This window comes from Manacus vitellinus, unplaced genomic scaffold, assembly GCF_001715985.3.
Source record: "Manacus vitellinus isolate BGI_N305 unplaced genomic scaffold, ASM171598v3 scaffold_113_pilon, whole genome shotgun sequence".
Lineage (NCBI taxonomy): Eukaryota > Metazoa > Chordata > Aves > Passeriformes > Pipridae > Manacus > Manacus vitellinus.
Window position 1 is genome coordinate 532377 of NW_021938858.1, and position 18555 is coordinate 550931.

Genomic DNA, 18555 nt, shown 5'->3' on the forward strand with positions numbered 1-18555 from the left:
CTAACTGTAATTGGGAGAGGTCCTTCATGTAAGAGTTTTCAATTCATCGGACCACTCCAATCACATAAGCCGAGTCAGAAACAATATTCAAAGGCTCTGGAAGCAGTTGAAATGCGCGTATTACTGCAGAGAGCTCGGCTACCTGAGAGGAACCTCTTACCCTGTGCGTGTCAAATACCCACTTCCCTGCCTTTTGCCAGGTGACTGCTGCGTTAGACGTTCTCCCAGATCCGTCTGTAAAGCCATTCTAGCATTCCTTAGCGGGAAAGGTGAATAATTCTTTGTTAGTTCTGCTTGGGTGAGAGATAGTAGCTGTAAAAAAGGGATAGGTGGAAAGTGTACTGAAAATTGACCCTTAAAATCAGCAATGGCTAACTGGAAATCGTCACTATGAATCAACAACTGGGTTAGCTGAACAGTAGACAGAGGAACACATATGATTTCTGGATCCCTACCCAACAGTTCCCACAATCGCAGTCTACTTTTGTGACACACCTTGGAGAGCATTTCAGGATATGTCCTAACCGATTTAGAAAGCTGAAAGCTTAGAAAAACCCTGTTATTTTAATCACAAAGTGATGCCTTACTTTCCTCCTGGGTGTTGGCTGTTATGGCTTTCCTCATATCTAATTTTTTTGGTACGTAACTGTTATTTTTTGGCAGATGAAACATGCAATTGCATCCAAATCAGGGCAGTTATTTTGATATAACAAGGTTGCTGACATAAAGTGTGTACATGTGATCAATGACACTGAAAGGCTAACATAATAACAAGCAGGATGAGAACGGCAGAGACTGAGTTTGGTCACTCATTCTTTGAAGATGACAGCTCTAGAGCTAATCTTGAGCAACAACAGCAAAGGTATTCGCACTTAATCTACCAGAAAACATGCAGGCATTAGAGCATGTAAACTGAACTTAGGCATGTAAGCAGGAAGCTTATAACTGGGAACCAATTTCATGACTAAATTTCATTTTCAAGGAAATCAGGATATACTGATTTGTAACACACGTGCACAGGAGCTTGAAAATGCAGAGCAGGTCCAGCTGTTCTTTATAAACACAGAGTGGCCCTTGCTGAAATGATTATGCCTAAAAATAGAATTAAATACATCTGATGAAGGAGAAAATACAGGAATTTGGTTACTTTCCCTCATCTTTTTCTCCAGATGTAGTTTTAAGGAAAGCTTAATTTCCTCAGGCAATATTAAAGCTTAAAAATTTATCTAGAGAGCATGGATGTCTATTTGGAGAGCATATTAATTTGAGCCACCTCTTTTGATGCTGAAGATGATCACAATCTCCTGACTGAGCCACTTGACCACCAGAACAAGTTTTGCACAGTGAAAATGAACAAAGATATGCAAATACAACTTAAAATGAATAGAAACTTGCAAATGCTGCTTTATTTAATTCTTACAATAGGGAGGCACTTTTACATTTAAAAAAAGAAGTGCATTGTAACTACAAAACCCTAAGATATTATTGCATGAAAACAAAGAGAAACAGTCTGTGTGAGAAAGTGATTTTTTTTCTTTCATTTCTATACAGTTTATTACATTTAAACAAACAAAACCTAAAAAACCAACCAAACAACAGCAAAAAAACCCCCAAAACCCCCAACCTTTTCTTCTGTTCCCATGCCAGCATAAGCATTTAGAACATTGCTGACACTTTGCATCCCTCATCTCATACTTCCTGTGTTTGCTGTGCAAGGCAGAGCCTGACCGAAGAGCCTCCCAGAATTAATGGGTGCTGCTGAGATACCATAAACAAAGTGGCCACATTTGATGTCAAAAGTCCCAATTCAGCTCTGCCTTGCTTGCAAAACCTGCTTACTTCAGCCAAGTTATTTTTCGGCTTGGGCCCACGTGAAGAAAGTGTGTGCTGGGATGGTGAGAGAGCAGGGAAGGATATTCTCCTGAAGTTATCTCTCCTCCACGGAGTCAGGAGAAATCAAAGCTTGTTTTACCATCCTAGAAAGGGAAAAAAAGTGGCCAGTAGCCCTGGGGTGTCAGCAGCTACATATGAACCAGTGCTTGGACAGATTCAGAGGCTGTACTGGTGTGAAAGCTGGAGCAAATCCTGTCTTACATGTCACAAGTGGGAAGTGAAGTTTAACAATAACTTCAGACAGAGCAATAATGTTGAAAGATGGGCACAGATTCTGCAATACTGATGTATTAAGGTTAGCATTCCACAATGGAAGAAACCTAACTAATGTCACTCAGAATATCTCTGGAGAAAGGCAACCCTCACAATGAATATTGTCACAATCCATCCTTCTGTACACGTATTTCCACTTCAGTGTCTCAAGTGTGGAAAGCAAACCTCAGGTCAAGAATACTGGCAGATAAATGTCTGGTTGATGGATGAGAGTGCACATCCATAGCTCACAGCAATTCTCTTGCTATTTATTTGGTTTGAGGTTAACAAAACCACTAGGTGAGCTGCACAGGGAGGCTTGTGGTTGTGTGAAAATGAGGTTGGAAGTGGAAAGAACACTCAAAGGATGTTAAAAAAATATTAGGAGTGCCTGAAGTTGGCACACCTGAGGAAAGCAATACTTTTCTAATTACCTGCTGGTATATTAAAGTTGGCTGAGCAGAATATGGCTTTACTTTCTGATGTTACCAGCAAAACTTGGGCTTTTAAGGCTGTCAGAAACACAGCTCCCAAATAAATCTATGCCGGAGCTCTGTGAATGCAAGGTTGACCTAAATAAAGAGAATATGATGGAGCGTCAGACTGTGCTTATGTTGAGAAGTGCTGGATCTGTCCTGAATAGAAGAAATATTTGCCACAATTTCTCAGTTTCACTTGGCAAATTTCAGTTTGATGTCCTGTGATGAAGATTAGAGCTCCTTCCTTCAAGCCACTTCCTCTCCTTTCCAAAACTGCCTAGGTGTATTTTAACCCACTTTAAATTAAATTACCTAACCTGATCCAAAACTCTTAAAAAAAAAAAATCTAAAGCTGGGTTCTAAAGATAGAAGAATTAAAGCTGGCACAGTATAACAAAAGATATTTTCAAAAATTGAGCTACTTAAAGATTTCCATTTTGAAGTTGCTTTACCAGTATAAATACAACTTGTAAACATATTCACAGAGAGCTTGGGCTATGGATTCCAGGATATTTTTTTCCTTTACCAAAAGCTCATATTACAAAACCTGAAGAGATCTTTCTTTGCACATTATGCTCGGAAAAGTTTTGTTTAGATTCCAATACATTGAAATGATTTTCAACTTGTAACTTTGTGATGATACATGAAAAATGAAAAGTAAAATTGTTTCTAAACGGAAATTCCTAAGCTTTCTCTCCAAGCTAAATATGCCAAGGACATAGTATGAACATGGAAGATAAATCTAGCTTTAAGATTTACCACTGATATGAATAAAGGAACATTTTACAGAATTTTCATCTTGATTGTCTCTTTACCTCTGAACAGAGAGGGGATTTTTCTTCCATTCTATATAAAAAGGAGGAAAAACACACTATTTCCCTGGCACATCTTGCATAAAACAATGCAGGCTTTATTATGGCATGAGACTAATTACACAAATTATATCTGAAAGGAAAAAAAAGTTAAATTAAGATCTGAATGGTTACTGCATAATCAGTGGGCACGAGTGAGATCTGATGTCGTTGTGTTTGGAAATGGCTTCATCCAGATCCAGCTGCCTGTTGTTGACCTTCACCTCCATGCAGCCATTATAAAAAGCAGTCACTGGTGTAGCACCCAGAGGAACATCTGCACAAAAGCACATTCAATTTATTAGGCCAAGGCATGCAAATTCATATGTATTTTTCAGATTACAAAAAACACGGGGAATACTCCACTCTCCATTCATTATTTAGACATGGGACTAAATTTAGTCATCAGACAAGAACAATTTGTCAGGAAACACTTTAGTTCTTTCCCCTTTTCTTTAAGATCAAGATAAAGTTAGTAAAGCTGAGAAAGGTCAGTAAAATTTGAAATATCCACTAGAATTCTCATCCAGAAACCAAACTACAGGAATATTCTTCATAGTAGCTTTTCCTGTATTAACAACAGTGAACCAGTGGTTTGTTTCCTGGAGTCTGCTGTTCTTGTCCTGATGCACAAACAGATGTTTATGGGCTTAGAGGTCACAGAAAGAACTGTCTTGCTCTTGCCAGAAAGCTACTCTAGATTCAAAACTGCCAGTTCTCAACTGGGGACCCCTGGGAACCTCACATTTTACTGCTTCCTTACTGCAAATTCAAATTCCCTGTAAAAGACTCACTTTGTCTGCTACTCATTTAGGTGTTGTTTGGCAGCACCAGACTATGGATATGCTTCCAGGAAACAGCATGTTAAGCACAAAATCAAGCAGGCATTACTCTGAGGTCTTAGGGTACAACTGGATTCTTACAAGGTTACAAAGCTTAGAGAACACCTTCATCAATTAGAATGAGGATGACCAGGAGCTGATCTCAAAAGCATCATCTCTTTTTTTTCAGATGTTAATCACCCTATTCCTCCTTAGGAGACAGATTTGATCATCTGAGGAACAAATGTTGCTTCCTTATGATTTTATTTTGCTGTAAGCTGAGGTACTGAACAAATAGTCCTAGGGTTTTTTTTTTTACACCAGTGATGATAACATGTCTGCTGATATAGAACCGTGTAAATCTCATTTAGCCTGCACTGGTTCCACTGAATTAATTAACAGAGGCATATTCCCAACACTTACTAGTTTGAAGAAAGGTGTATCAAAGTGAGGGACTTATGGTCTTCATGAAATGCACAATTTAACCACACAGTTCTGTGCACTGTAGCTCAGTGTGGGGACCCCTGCCTACCTTTTTTATACTGCCCAGTAAGCCCAGAGGCTTTTCAGAGGTGAACCAGAATGAATAAATGCCAGAATGGCTGTACAGAGGGACCTGAACTAGTTTTTCTATACTACTTTTTCCCTCTTTGGTAACAGAGGTTGTTGTGGAAGAGCCTCCTTCACATAACATGAGGGGTTTTGTTGGGTTTTTTTGACACCTTTAAGTAGAAACTTTTTATTGGTACAGAGGGTGGGGTTTTTTTGTTTGTTTTGTTAATTTGCATGTTGAAGATACCTTTTAAAACTGATTACTTTTAAGGAGCAGTAAGTAACTAATACTTGCTTCTTATCTATTTGGGATGGCCCAAACCAAAGATCTTAACTCTTAAGACACCAATTGCTTTGTGGCTGGCAATGTACTAGAAAGAATAATATACATATCCCAAAAATGAAGAGGTCTAAGAAATTACTGGAATCTTAGTTGCTATGGCTCAGTTAACCTCCTGACTCACCTCTACTAAGTGAATACTGACTTCATCTCTCCTTTAAAAGCAGGCAGGTATTACAAAAACACTCCTGTGGTATGTGACAGCGCTGCACCATTAGTGCATTCTTCTCATTCTACACATTACATTTGAATTGAACTCACCTGGTTATCTGGTTTCCAAGATATTGCGGATCCACTCAAAAACAAAATTCAAGGCAAAATTGGTGCCTTGTTACATTCTTGATTACTAGTGTGTGAAGACCTGTATGGCCAGTCTTCACGAGTGAAGATTTGGGAAGGTCATTCCCCTTGGAGCCTGCGCAGTGGATTGTTTAGGTGAGACCCAGTGTGTGCTGAACTGAGCCCACCCTTTCATCCTGAGGTTCATCTGCCGGGGCCGAGCGAGCTCGGACAGTGGCAGTGAGGTCCTCAGGACGTGGGTTTGTTTGGAGTGACCTTCTCTCAGATGGATGGCCCTACAGGGTTGACCAGCTCCATTGTCCGGGGCAGTTTTTCCCTGGCCGGAATCGAACCCGGGGGCCCCGTGAAGACTTGTAGAGAACAATTAAATTACAACACATGGGCCTGGATTTTGAGGGGCCCACCATCTCAGACAGGCCGTGGTACCTGCAATGCTGCCCTGAACACATTCCTTCTATTTTGACATGCAAGTCTGAGGGTGGAACTACAAAAAATACACTACCTTGGAAGAAATGCCTAAAGAGATCATATCTAATGGATAACTCCCTTCCCTCTTCTTACTCCTGCACATCCTTGTCTTCTGCAGAAAAACACGGTGAAAATAAAGATGCTGAGTATCTGGGGCAGTGCTGTAACACTGCAGCCTACATGTAAAATGGATGTCAATTCCAAACATGTTGGTCAAACCCTTGGAATTTTCTTAGGAATTGTGACTCATTCTCCATAAAATAATAGAAGACATGGAAAGGCTCTAACAGTAGTAACATTGTAACCATGGCATCTTTCCTCTGGCAATTTTCAAGTTTCAGTATCTTAGGCTTTGAAAATTCCTCACTTGAGGCAATGCTATTTTACTTCTCGATTCGCCCCGAAGTCAAACTACTTTATAGATAAGCATGTGTACAATTCCTGTACCAAATAATCCTTGTACATGTCTTAAGACTGGCACTACACTTGTAGCTCCCTTTAAACAAAATATCTGTTGTTTCAACACAAAGATTTCCAGTTATCTATTGCCAGAGTTCAATTGTTGAAACCGTATTTCTGACTTCTGCACTTCTGACAGTTAAATTACTGACAAATGCCTGGTTTTCCCACATGCATGATGTAGTCTCTAAATTGTGCCAGCTGGTGGCATTTCAGAAGTATGCAATGCCCATTTCTTCCCAACTCGAAAATGAAGACATTTTCCAAACTAAAAACATCTAAAGAGAAACCCAGGTCTTAAGGGGCCATAAAATGCTACTGTTGAAAAGCAGGTTCCCTTAAAAGCTGGATGAAACAAGAAGCACATCTTTTTTTTTTACAATTGTAGGCTTTTCCTAGCTTGAGTAAAGCTGAATATAAACAGGCTTGTACAAATAAACAAATTAATGAAAACAAACAGAATTTACCTGGCAGCCCACCCAAGTAAGTGACAACATTTGCCATCATGGCTTGATTCAGGACAGACAGGTGCTCTGAATTGCTTCTGTCTGTGTGTGAATCCACAGACAGTTCAAGTTCCTGTTTGGTTACTAAAAGTCCAACCTGCACCTTTCTGGGGGTACACAACTTCTTTGATTCCAGGTGTGCAACAGTGATGTTTCCAATGGTCACAGTGATTTTCTAAAGAGAAGAAGGGTAGATCACAAAAGATGTCACATTTAACTTTAACACATACTTATACTTTGTTCTGGTGCACTTTATATTTGACAGTAGAAGAACAGGAAATATTAGACCCACCTATTAAAAACTGGTATCCTCACCTGGAAAAGTTACCAAAGTTGATGTGTTTGATCACTTTTGGTGATAAATGCCATTCTTAAATTTTTAAGTGAGAATGTTCACTGTAAAACATCTTTGGCCATGGTTCTGAGGTGAAATCCCGTTTCACTTACAGGCAGAAGTAGTACCACTACAGTTCTAAAGGTAACCAAGTGTTCACCATAGGCTCTTATTTAGGGCAGAAGCATGGATTAGCCATGGAATATAATCATGATCTAGCTTGGGATGTTCAAGGGACAGCTCTAGATGATGTAAATGGCTGTCAATGGAAACTTAAGGACAACAAAATCTGTTTATGAATTCAAACTAACACGATGCCATTACTATATCATCATCATTCTGCTACTGTTATATTCCCCTTTCTGCTTTGTGCCTTTGGAAGGAAAGGCTAAAGAAGGAAAGATTAAAGAAATCATGATGTAAGGGATCTTACATAATATTACATAATCTAATGTAGCGGACATAATTAATACAATTATATTTTCATTAACAGAATATATTAATACACATCAATCAGTCATTAATAGAAATATATATTCTGATAGAAATATATTTTCTGCACATCGCTATATGATATAAATCCTTTTCAAAATATTAAGTCAGGCTACCATGCAAGTATATGTGAGTGGCTTTTGTAGCTTGATTTTTCACAAATGGGGCAGTAATTTCAGTGAGACAAAACCGAGATGTGAGACTTATATGCAACTAATTGCTATGATAATTGTAAGATCACCTGTGAGTCAGAGGAGTTAGAGTCCACTATGGACAATGCAAGAGGCACTGTTTCATTACAAACCAAGGCAAACATAACACCAGTGTCTGTGGATGAGCGAATACTCAGAGTCACATTTATTAGCCAATCTTCAGCACTGTCAAGGTTATCTGTTTTAAAAAGAATAACAGAAATTAATAAATCCATCTGGTAATGAAAAATGAATACAGTGCTAAAAATTAGTATTTAATCTCCTGCTCGGTATGGAAAAATTAGTATTAATCTCGAGAAAAAAAACCAGTGAACTTTGGAACTTATAGAAAGAACTGTAAGTCTAAAGAAACCCAAGCAAAAAAAAAAAAAAACAAAACAAAACCCACCTAACTTTTAATCCTGGATCTTCTGTGCTTATGAAATTTTGGAGTGTTTGTTTTGGGTTTTTTTTTTTGCTACCTTCTCCATTCTAACACGGAACGTAACAGGTGCCACGTTCATTAGAGGTCAGTTCAAAATTAAATCCAAAAAAACAATTTACCCATAAACTACAGCCAAGAAAAACTGGCAGTTCTCACACCCTTTTACATTTACAACTCGGGTGGCATAGGAAACTGATATAAGTTGGTTGGAAGCACAGAATATAAAATGCTGGAGAAATCTTGTAAAGTGTGCTAGGGAATTTAAAACTGTGAGAGAACAGCAAGTTCTGGGATGAAAACTATTGGGGCTGAAGGGTAGCACACCATTTGGGATGGGAAAGAGCATAATGACAACAGGATTTGGGACAACGCCCAAGAGATTTGGGCTTTCAAGTGTGCACAAGGAGATTCTGGCTTGCAAATTTTAAAGTTAAGGCAGGAAGTCAGGTAAGGAAGTTCTGGGTTCAGGAAGGAGCAAGAGATGCACTTACAGTCTCAAGACAGGATGTTTGTTGAGGAGCAAAACTGCATATACAAATCTGTCAGTGATCCTTTTCTAGATCTCCAACTTTTTGTTTTCCCCACTGATGAAGAGGGGACAGAATTAAATCTTTGTAAAGTGAATGTGTTGTTCAACAGTGTCCATCCTTTGCAAATAAAGAATATGCTCCTGAATGTAAAGCACTCCAGAAATTGAATAAATGACACTACTGGGATCAGAATGCTCATTCAAGCAAATTTCTAACAGAAGCTAAGGGAATCATTGGTGGATGCAGTGGTGTTTAGCTTAGTTTGTGTGTCCTTTCTTATTTTCTTTCTTTTAACAATTCAGCAGTTCCATTACTAGCCCAGCAAAACAAATATAAGGAGAGAAAAATACTCACTATAGTTTATCTGAAATGCTGCCATTCCAGTGCCAGGGTAGAAGGATCCTCTCCCCACTGATACTAAACAGTGTTTGCTTTGTTTTTCTTGAATAACTTCTTTTACACCTGAATGTCCCTGATTCATCAGGTTCCAGGCACGAATACAGCCATCTAACCGAGGGTTAATCTGTAGAAGAATTGCAGCATTAGGTGTTTGCCTTCCAAGTTGTTTTAAAAATGTTAAAAATAAGGCATTATTTTACATATCAACTTACTTCTGTGTAGTTAGTAATAGTCTTATCAATGCCATAGGCTATAGCACTGATGCTGGGAGAAAACAAAAGGCATGCTTTTAGTATCTGAGCCTTCCAAAGGTATTTTTGATTTACCATTTCCCACTTTGATGCCAGTGATCTGTACAAAAATAGACTCCTTCAACTTTTAAAGCTCATGTTGTGACCTGAACAAAAGGCTGGAAGCTTTTCTGTAGCTGAAAGACAATGATCACTAGCACTGTTACTTGTTTGAAGTTTCATCTTTTTCTTATACCAAAACACAAAGAAATTTCTGGAATTGCTCTCTATTGGATAAGGGGATGTCATTGTATTGTTTCATACTTTTTCTTTCTGCCTGACTTTTGAGTAAAAATAGTTTTTTTTTAAATAAATAAAAAGGTGTACAGTTCCCTTTTGCCTCTGTTTAGATTGCCAACTAGTTTGAGGGCTCCTGGACTGCAAGGCAGACAGTTGCAACTTGATTGAACCCATCCCCAGCACGAGCTGTTGAGGTTAGAAGACTGAAAGAATCATAGGGCTTCACCAGCCTGGGCTATTATAAAACCCAGTAAAAATGAAAGCTCGTTGTGCTGCCTGCACAGTAAATTCTGCACCCACTCAGAGCCTACCAAAAGCCAGCACCATAAACATGAATCACTACAAAATGCCCTCTCAGCAGAAGTGGTGGTGATTTAGGAAATCTTAAAGCTTCATTAGGAAACAGGTTACAGAATCCTGAAAGATTAGACCAAAAGCTCTGTGTTTTTACAACTGAAACTTACTGAGGACAGAACACAAAGCTCTTATTTTCAAAACAGTGGTTCAATAACCAGATTTTCATTTCCTAAATGGGTTCCATGCCAAACTTGCTTCCTCTGTGACTCTTAAGTAAACAATACAAAACTGAACAAACAGAACAGTATCAATCAATATTAGTCTTGTCATTTTAGTTACCTGCTTAACAAGAGCATTGCCCACTTTGCGAGGTAATCCTGCAATGTACACCTTAGTTTCCAGGAAACCCTGGGACTGTTTAAAAAGAGTTCCTGGGCTGTTAATACTCATCACAGCTTCTTTAGCTATTTTTACACTGATGCTGTGCTCCAGTTCTTCAACTGATATCTAGAATAAGATACAAATAATTAGACATATACACACAAAAAAATGTAGCTATTTATAGATAGAGTAAGTGAGCCACGCCTTTCATCTCAGAGAGGAAGGCTTGAAGAACAAAATGGATTTTGGTCTAGCAAATGTAAAACTTGCTCTATACACAAAGTATCTAATAACTATGAACTTGACCATGCAATCACACTTTTCAATATTCTGCCACTTCCTTTTTCATATTTAAAAAGAATAATTGCTATGTTGACAGCTTGTGGTGATTGTCCCTTTCTTGATTGTAAATAGGCAACACAATTTCCTGATGTAAGGCATTCTTGGGCATTTCTTGGTTGATTTTTAAATCTAGGGTGTGAGTGCATGTTTTTTAGTCTTTTATTGATTGCTTAGTTTCTCCCTACTTTACTTATAAACACAGAATATTTCCATAGTGGGTTAAAGGAAGGAAAGGGGAAAAGAAAACCCAACTTACTATATGCCACAGTCCATCATTAATGGCTTTGCCTCCACTGGTGACTTTTGTTCCAAATTCATTCTTGAACTGAACTTCAATCTTCCCATCACGAAGAGCCAGCAATATCCATGCTGAATTGTCAAGGGATTCAGCATACAGGATAACTCCCTCTGCATCATATGTCCGAAAATCAAACTCTGCTGTAAACCTGAGTTGTGAAGAAGGAATCTTAATAAGAAGACAGGAAACATGAAATACTGTACAGCCCACAATAACCCATTACCAGGGTTAAAAAAAGTTCACAGATATTAACCTTTTGGTATCTCTGCAGCTGAGGAGTTGTGATATTTGCACAGAATTAGTCAAAAGCAGAGTGTAATGTGAGCCTTGTTCACCCGAATCCAGTGAAAAGTTTCCAGATTAACAGGCTGAGCTGGGATTTGAAAGAACCTTGGTTCAGTTCCCAAATCCACTATGAGCTTTACATGTGAAGGATATCCCACTCTCTTGAATAAGATGGATGTAATATTCCCACTGTGTTTTGTGGGGATGTGATGCAGACAAAATATAAGAGCAATGATGTGCTTCAGTACAAGGGTTGCCAAGTGTTGTCCTACAACGATTGTAAACTGGCAATTTGCTTTGGTTATGCTGCCTTTTATATGCTATTCTCTAATTTTTGAGGGTTTGTTATCTGGATCTTGGCAGAACGTGTATATGTAGCAAAATGAGAGTTTGCATTATAGAACCTGTACAGTGCAAGAGAAGAGAGTAGAAGTATAGTAAAAAACTGTATCTCCTGAAGCTTTGGGAATGGATAAAATAGATTAAAGATGAAAGGGGAAAGCAAAGCATTTGGAAGTCAGGACTTGCTGAAAGCATCTGTAATCAATTTGGGTGGCTTTCACTCGCAGTGCTGTTCCTTGTCCACCAGATGGAGCTGCCCCACCAGACCCGCACCGAGAACCGTCGTGTATTTACACAGACATTAGTAGGACACCTTCAAACATCTATCACCTCAGAAAGGTCTTTCAGGACAGCATTAATGCCTGGCCAACCTGGAACAGCGGCACAGGAAAAAGTTCTCAGTATTTATGTCCTTCTGTAAGGCTCTGGGGATCACCAGCTCAACAGCTGCTGCTGCTGTTACCTTCAAATTGTTCTGTCAGGAAGTCAAGCTGCAATTTCAGCTGCTGCAGCAGAGAAGTCCACAAGTAATAAAGGGGTCACCCGCACTAACAATTGCTCTGACAGCTGTAAAGAAAATCTCTAGACAAGGTGCTGTCCTTGGAACACACTGCAAAAGGAAGCACTGGCTTGGTTTTGTTTCTCAGCAGTATATGCAGAGCGTGCCACAGCTTCTACCCAGAGCAGATGTGAAGTAGCAGCAACATCCAAACTGAAGGCATTCCCATATACAACTAGGAGCTGTACAGTATTTATTTTCCTATAATCTCTGAATTTTCTGTTGATAATTTTAAATGCCTTCCTGTATCTGTATCACCACCTCCCTCCTTCCCCAGCCCCTGCTGTTTCCTCCAGAGGAAGCTTCTGTCATGAGAAAGCCACAATCTTTTTGCTCTCTTCTCCACAAACCAAGAGGACCCACTGCCTATTAAACTAACTGCCCTCAATCCTCTTCCCTTTTCACCACTCAGTTCTGGATCTCAGTGGGCTCCTTTTCCCAGCCCATACCCTCTCCCTTACAGCAGCACTGGTAATGGGGACTGTAGTTGCCTGAAGACTCCAACTTAGTTATTCACAGCCATCCGCAGGAACCCGGGTTAATTCATTCTTCATACAAAGGTATCTCAGCCACTGTGCAGGGGGCGATATAATTTATGCATGCAATGCACTCTTTCTAAACCCTTAATGAACACAGATGGCCATAATTTCAATGCACACTTTTATAAACAATAATGCTTACCTTGTGACATTTGGCAATTTAAACTTTAAGTAGAGGACAGGAATTCCTATGAATTGCTCTGCCAGATAAAGCAGTTCATAATTCTTTTCGAGGTTCAGTGGGATACACTCAGTAATAGACTGAAAATGGCAGAGAAAAAAAACTGTTAATGCATTGTGATAGCTTATGAAGCAACTCCTGTTGGCTTCTGGCCTGTACTTTTTTAAAGAATGGCTTACCTCTAGTTTTTTGGGCTTTTTAAAACTTGAATACCTATGTACAAATGAAGTGGTGTGGTTTTGCTTTTGCTTGAAATGTCCATTATTTAAACTGCTGGAAGATAACACAGGTTGGAACACAGTTCTGGTGGATCAAAACTACTATTTAAATATTTAGTATTTTAATTAAGAATTCAAATCTTCCATAAGGTGCTTTCCTTTCATCAGGGATGTCTGACACCCACATACTGGGGGTCCTGCCAAGCTCCATTATTGAAGTTCTGTAGAATCTAAACCTGATCAGGTGTTAGAAGGGAATGGGTCAGAGCTGTGTCTTGAGAAGATTGCATTAAAAAATTAATAGGTGATTTTATTTTCTTTATCAATACTGATTTACAGCTACTCATAGCTGAATGATCTCTAGTACTACTAGAATCATTTACCTGGAATAAAAAGTAACAATTTACAAGTGGATTAAATAACAGATTAAAAGAAAATGTTTCTATCTTGACTGTTCCTTGAATGTACTTGTCCTATTTGAGCTCTGGAAAGGAATGTTGACAAAAGCAACACCACAATTCCTACTGAATAGCACTGAATTAATATTTCTGAGGATTGATAGTGGGACTATGAACCTCTTAAGACTACATTATCAGGGAAAGTGTAAAAAATTCTACGTATTTGTGGCAACTACAAACAGTACGTAAAACTGGGATTAATCCTAATGCTCTTGCCAAAGTCAATGTGAGTAATCATAGTTGCAATGGCAGGGGGGAAATTGTGCTTATTCCTTCAGGTATTCATCCACTTGATGTTTTAAACGAAGATGTTTCTATTCAGGAATAATATCTATTTTGTGTGGTGCAAGTTTAAACTAGGAAAATATTCAGTAAAGAAATGTCAGGTATCCATTCTAAGGCACTATTGACTTATCTTCTGAAAGTGTAATTTTGTACTTAAGTAATATGTACGATTTCATTTAAAAGTAAAACACTGATTCCTTCAGGTTCAGGAAATTAGGCTGTGTGTGTGGAGAGAGGTGGGAAGACTGTCCCAGAATGGGGTTTAAAGTACCTGCCTCACTGAGGAGTCTAAAAAAGTCTCATAGTAGGAGTCTAAAAGTCATCTGGATCTAACCTTATCCCTAAAAACAGCCCATGACTGTCTTCTATATGATGGCAGAATAGTAGTACTACAGAACAGAATGATCAAGAATAGGTGTGAGAACTTTTCTGTTCTCAAGAAATGCTGTACTCCTGTAAAAGTTATCGATGCAGTTCCCAAACTTTGACTTCTGTATTTCCAATGCAGCAGTTCCATTAAACGTAGAGGTGCTCATCTTGAATTTTATGGTTACTTCATTTTAAGCCTGCCGGTATCACTAGTCTTTAGACTGCATTTATTTTCAGCTGATTAAACTTTTTCTTTTTCCCCAATTAAAAGGCATGAAATTAACTTCCAGATAGAGAATTAATCACATTTGAACTACAGTATTAAAAATAAGAGCATCTACCAGCCTCATTACATGTTACCATTTCAAGGAGGAGCAAAATGAAATATAATTACTGCCAAGTGTTGTTCAGATACTAAACTTCAGAAAGTACAAACAAGATCTAACACACAGATGTCAGAACTCGTGTCAGATCTTTTTCCTGAAGTTCAATCCAAATTTTGTTAGACTCTGTTAGAGGTGGTTTTTTTGTTGGCACTTGTCATGTGATTTCCCTTCACATAACAAGTCTCAGCCTGCCTGCACCTTTCAAAGTATACAGAGAACACAAAAAAATCCTTGGACTTGAATCCTTGAATTCTGATCCTCTGGAGTTTCAAAGTTTCTGCTACTAAGAAGTGTAAATTTTCAAACTGAGCAAGAACAGCCACTTTTGGCTGCAGGATGTTCTTCGATTGGCTATGGCAGATGAGAACTGTGGAAAACAACCCAGTGCGGTTTTTTTTTCAATCCAAACAGGCAAAGCATAGAGTAATTCTGAAATAGTGAAGGAAAACTTCTGTGAAGTCTAAGGAAAACTTGGGAACATATGGACAAATTGAACATTCTGTCTCGGAGCAGGCTGAACAGAAATTACTCGTTTGAGAGGAGAAAGCTGAGGCTTATTTTGGAAGCAGCAGAGAATAAAGATGACTGGCTAAGGCAAGTTTCTTTTGACAGGACTCCTGTAAATGAGCATTTATGAACTGAATGGCATCCAAATCCCTACCAGGCCTGCTTTGTGAGCCAAACCATAGATCAGAATCTCCAGTAATTTTTAATCTGTTCTCAAATAGCTTCCCATTTGCCTTAATCTAATTTATCCTGTCATCAAGAAATACCCAATTTTGTGATTTCCCACATGGAATTTTGCATAGCACAGTCTTACCTCACAATTCTTCGTGTCCTTGGAGAGCTTGAACCCTTTCTTGCCATCACAATAGCAGCTGTAACTTCCTGGAGAGTTTACACAGAGTTGAGCACAAATATTTTCAGCACATTCATCAATATCTAGGAGAAATGAAAGCATACAGGAAGACTTATCCATGGCATAGACTGATAAACTAACATAAATTAGTGGAATAATGGACAAAATAGGTTCTCTGGAATAACAGGAATCCAATAGGTGACTGCTGCTAGGCTAAACTAATGCTCATGGCTATCTCCTCTGTAAAATTTACAATCCAGAATTACCTGCTGGGTGCATAAGACTTGCTGATCTGACAGAGCCCTGGTGTGGAGAACTGGAGACAGTTTTGCCTGACTTGTGAGGCACTAAGAAGCTGAGCTGTAATGTGGCTGAAGTAGTGAAAGAGACCTCATAAATGACCACCACATATGGCAGAAATGCCATTCTGGGGCAGATCTCTTCCTTTCCCTATAAGACATCAGGAGAGCTTAGATTTAATATTAAGAGCATATATGGCAAGTATGTGAAGAAAGGACCTGCTTTATTGATATAAAACCAAAATAATCTCAGGGCAAAATACCTTTTAAAATAAAATACAATCATCTCATAAATAGCTGAGTTTCAAACAGCATCTGCTTGTGGAGACAATAGTCTGATTTGAACTGCAAATAAGCTACATCAACTCAAGGAACTTCATTTTCTATTTAGCAGGTTGTACACAACAAATAACTTTAAAATGAAAGGCTGTGTAAAAGGCCAATGTAACTTTTACAGTTCTAATATAAAAACAAACAAAATCTCTCCTTGACAAGAGACTCTAATGAGGGGGATTTGGAGCCTCAGATTGAAGTAACTGCAACATTTGTCTTGAAACAAACGGCCCACCTAGTGGGAATAAACAATTTTGTACCAATGCATGCATTTAAACCTGTTTTATACTATGCTGGGATTTTTTTAAATATTAAATTATTTTTCCTGTTGCTTGGAGGAAGAGAGAGGAAATATGGTGATGCATGGATATGGGGAGGCAGGATTTTGTGTGCATTAGACAACTCATGTGGGAAGAGAAAACCTTCATCCTTTAGGAGATGAGTTCACTTCTCCTGACTGCAAGATAGACCCCTCTAGCACAATAAGTGTACTTACTAATTTCCATTACCTATTTTTTTTGGCAGGGTGTTTGAACTTGCAAAAGTGAGAAAAAGATAATCAAATTATGCGTCTAAAATTGTATGGCTACTATGAAACAAAAAACTGTTCAGATATTTTCCACTCATATGTCTCCCATCTCCAGCAGGCATGAAGAACTGCAGCAACATTCTCCCAGGAATGGGTGAGGAAAAAAAGACAACAAACCCTTTTCTGTTCCAGTCTAATAGAATCTGTCATCACAGAGATAGGTGTGCCTAAATGTATGTAAATTCACTTTTTCTAATAACCAGAATTGAATTTGGCCACCTACACACAATATGACAATGAAAAGCTAATGTCACTTAGCATTCCTGTCAGTCTGAACAATCCTGTCCTCAGAAAGGATTTGGTGACTCATTCAATGTGGTTACAACAGGGTCTAAAAGCTTAGCAGCATAATCTCCTTCTAGGAGGTGAGACTTCTCATTGTAACATCCTCATCTTGCAACCTCCTGGAATCCACGTTCCACTAGAAAAGCAATACTTACATGGGTTGCATCAAATTGAATTTATCTGAAGAAAATACTGAGAGAAGAGAGAATCAGACTAAGAAGTTTTTCTCACTTTGGTGCACACGGGAACATAAAATTGTCAGTAGCATTTTAATCCCATAGTAACTGGCCAAAGAGCTGACAAGAAACCTGCATGAAAAGTCATGGAGCAAAAGATTCATGGCCAGTAAGACGCTACTTCTGTGTCCTTTCGAGCAGTAACATACAGGTAGCATCTAAAATACAAAAACCAGTCATTGATATATTTTTCTCAAACTGGCAATGTAGACAACTCCTCTTCATTGTAAAACTCTAAGAGCTTTCATAGCTGTCCTACAACTGAAATTTAATTTCTGATGTGTACTGAACAAAACCTTTAACAAACAGAGAGAAATAAAACACACTCTAAAACAATTATGCAAATACTTTCAACACTTCAGATGTTATTTTATTATGGTCTGTGTATGAATGGCTTCTTCCTACTTGGCTATCAATATTTTTCAACTTTGCTGAAATTGCTACAGAACTTTGTCTGGAAATTTTTAATTACAGATTTTCATTTCAGGAAAGATGCTTTTGGTGCAGCTCTTTTCTTTTCATAGCTCTTTTTTTTTTATATTTAAGAACAGTTTTATTTTAAATGTTTAGAGTTTATAAAAAAATCGTTTAGAGAACTGCCATGCTGTCATTTCCAGCCTAGAATGGAGATCAGTTCACTGTAATACTGTTATTTTCTAACATAAGCAGATACTTCTGGGAAGGATTAGATGATTGTTACATAAAATGGAATTCAGGGACCTCAGTGAAATGGTCTTTCCAATATCTGAGATCTAAGGACATATAAAGGATAAAGACTGAGCTCCTGGCCATGAGGATTAAATAAGCACCTAAACAGACTGATAAAAACAATCTCTGTAGTTTCTTGAGACAGCTTGATTAAGCACAGTTTGCACTTCTGGTGATTATCTCCTGATAAATCTCCCTAACTTGCCAAATAAGTATTTTTAATTGCTTTTACTATAGCTTGTCTTGAGTTAGGGATATTTATTGACTGATATCAAATATTCCATCCTTATAACTGCAATTTTCAGCATGATGCTCCAAAGGGCCACGGCAGACCTCGAGGATCAGGACGGTACCTACATTTGATACCGTACTGATGGAAGCCTTTTCAACCCAAGGTGACTGAAGGCCCACACCAAGACCTTAAACCATCTTGTCCAGGAGCTGCTTTATGCTGATGACGCCGC

General features: G+C 38.5%; 1 protein-coding gene across 2 annotated transcripts in view; it reads right to left on the bottom strand.

Annotated features, from left to right (window-relative positions):
• Positions 1-1380: 1380 nt before the first annotated feature.
• The window catches only part of PROS1 (protein S), a 29457-nt gene continuing 12282 nt past the window's right edge, over positions 1381-18555 (bottom strand). Inside the window, exons 8-16 of one of the 2 annotated variants that reach the window (XR_003916433.1) lie at positions 15603-15724; positions 13028-13146; positions 11119-11308; positions 10479-10646; positions 9268-9436; positions 7989-8137; positions 6883-7096; positions 3440-3752; positions 1381-1976 (exon numbers count right to left, since the gene is read on the bottom strand). Coding sequence is in view for 1 of the 2 variants with exons in the window: in XM_018089059.2 (XP_017944548.1) it covers positions 3607-3752; positions 6883-7096; positions 7989-8137; positions 9268-9436; positions 10479-10646; positions 11119-11308; positions 13028-13146; positions 15603-15724 (1277 nt within the window). In the remaining variant the exon portion in view is untranslated. Of the gene's footprint in view, positions 3753-6882; positions 7097-7988; positions 8138-9267; positions 9437-10478; positions 10647-11118; positions 11309-13027; positions 13147-15602; positions 15725-18555 lie in introns of both variants that reach the window. The other variant, XM_018089059.2, reaches the window with a different exon arrangement.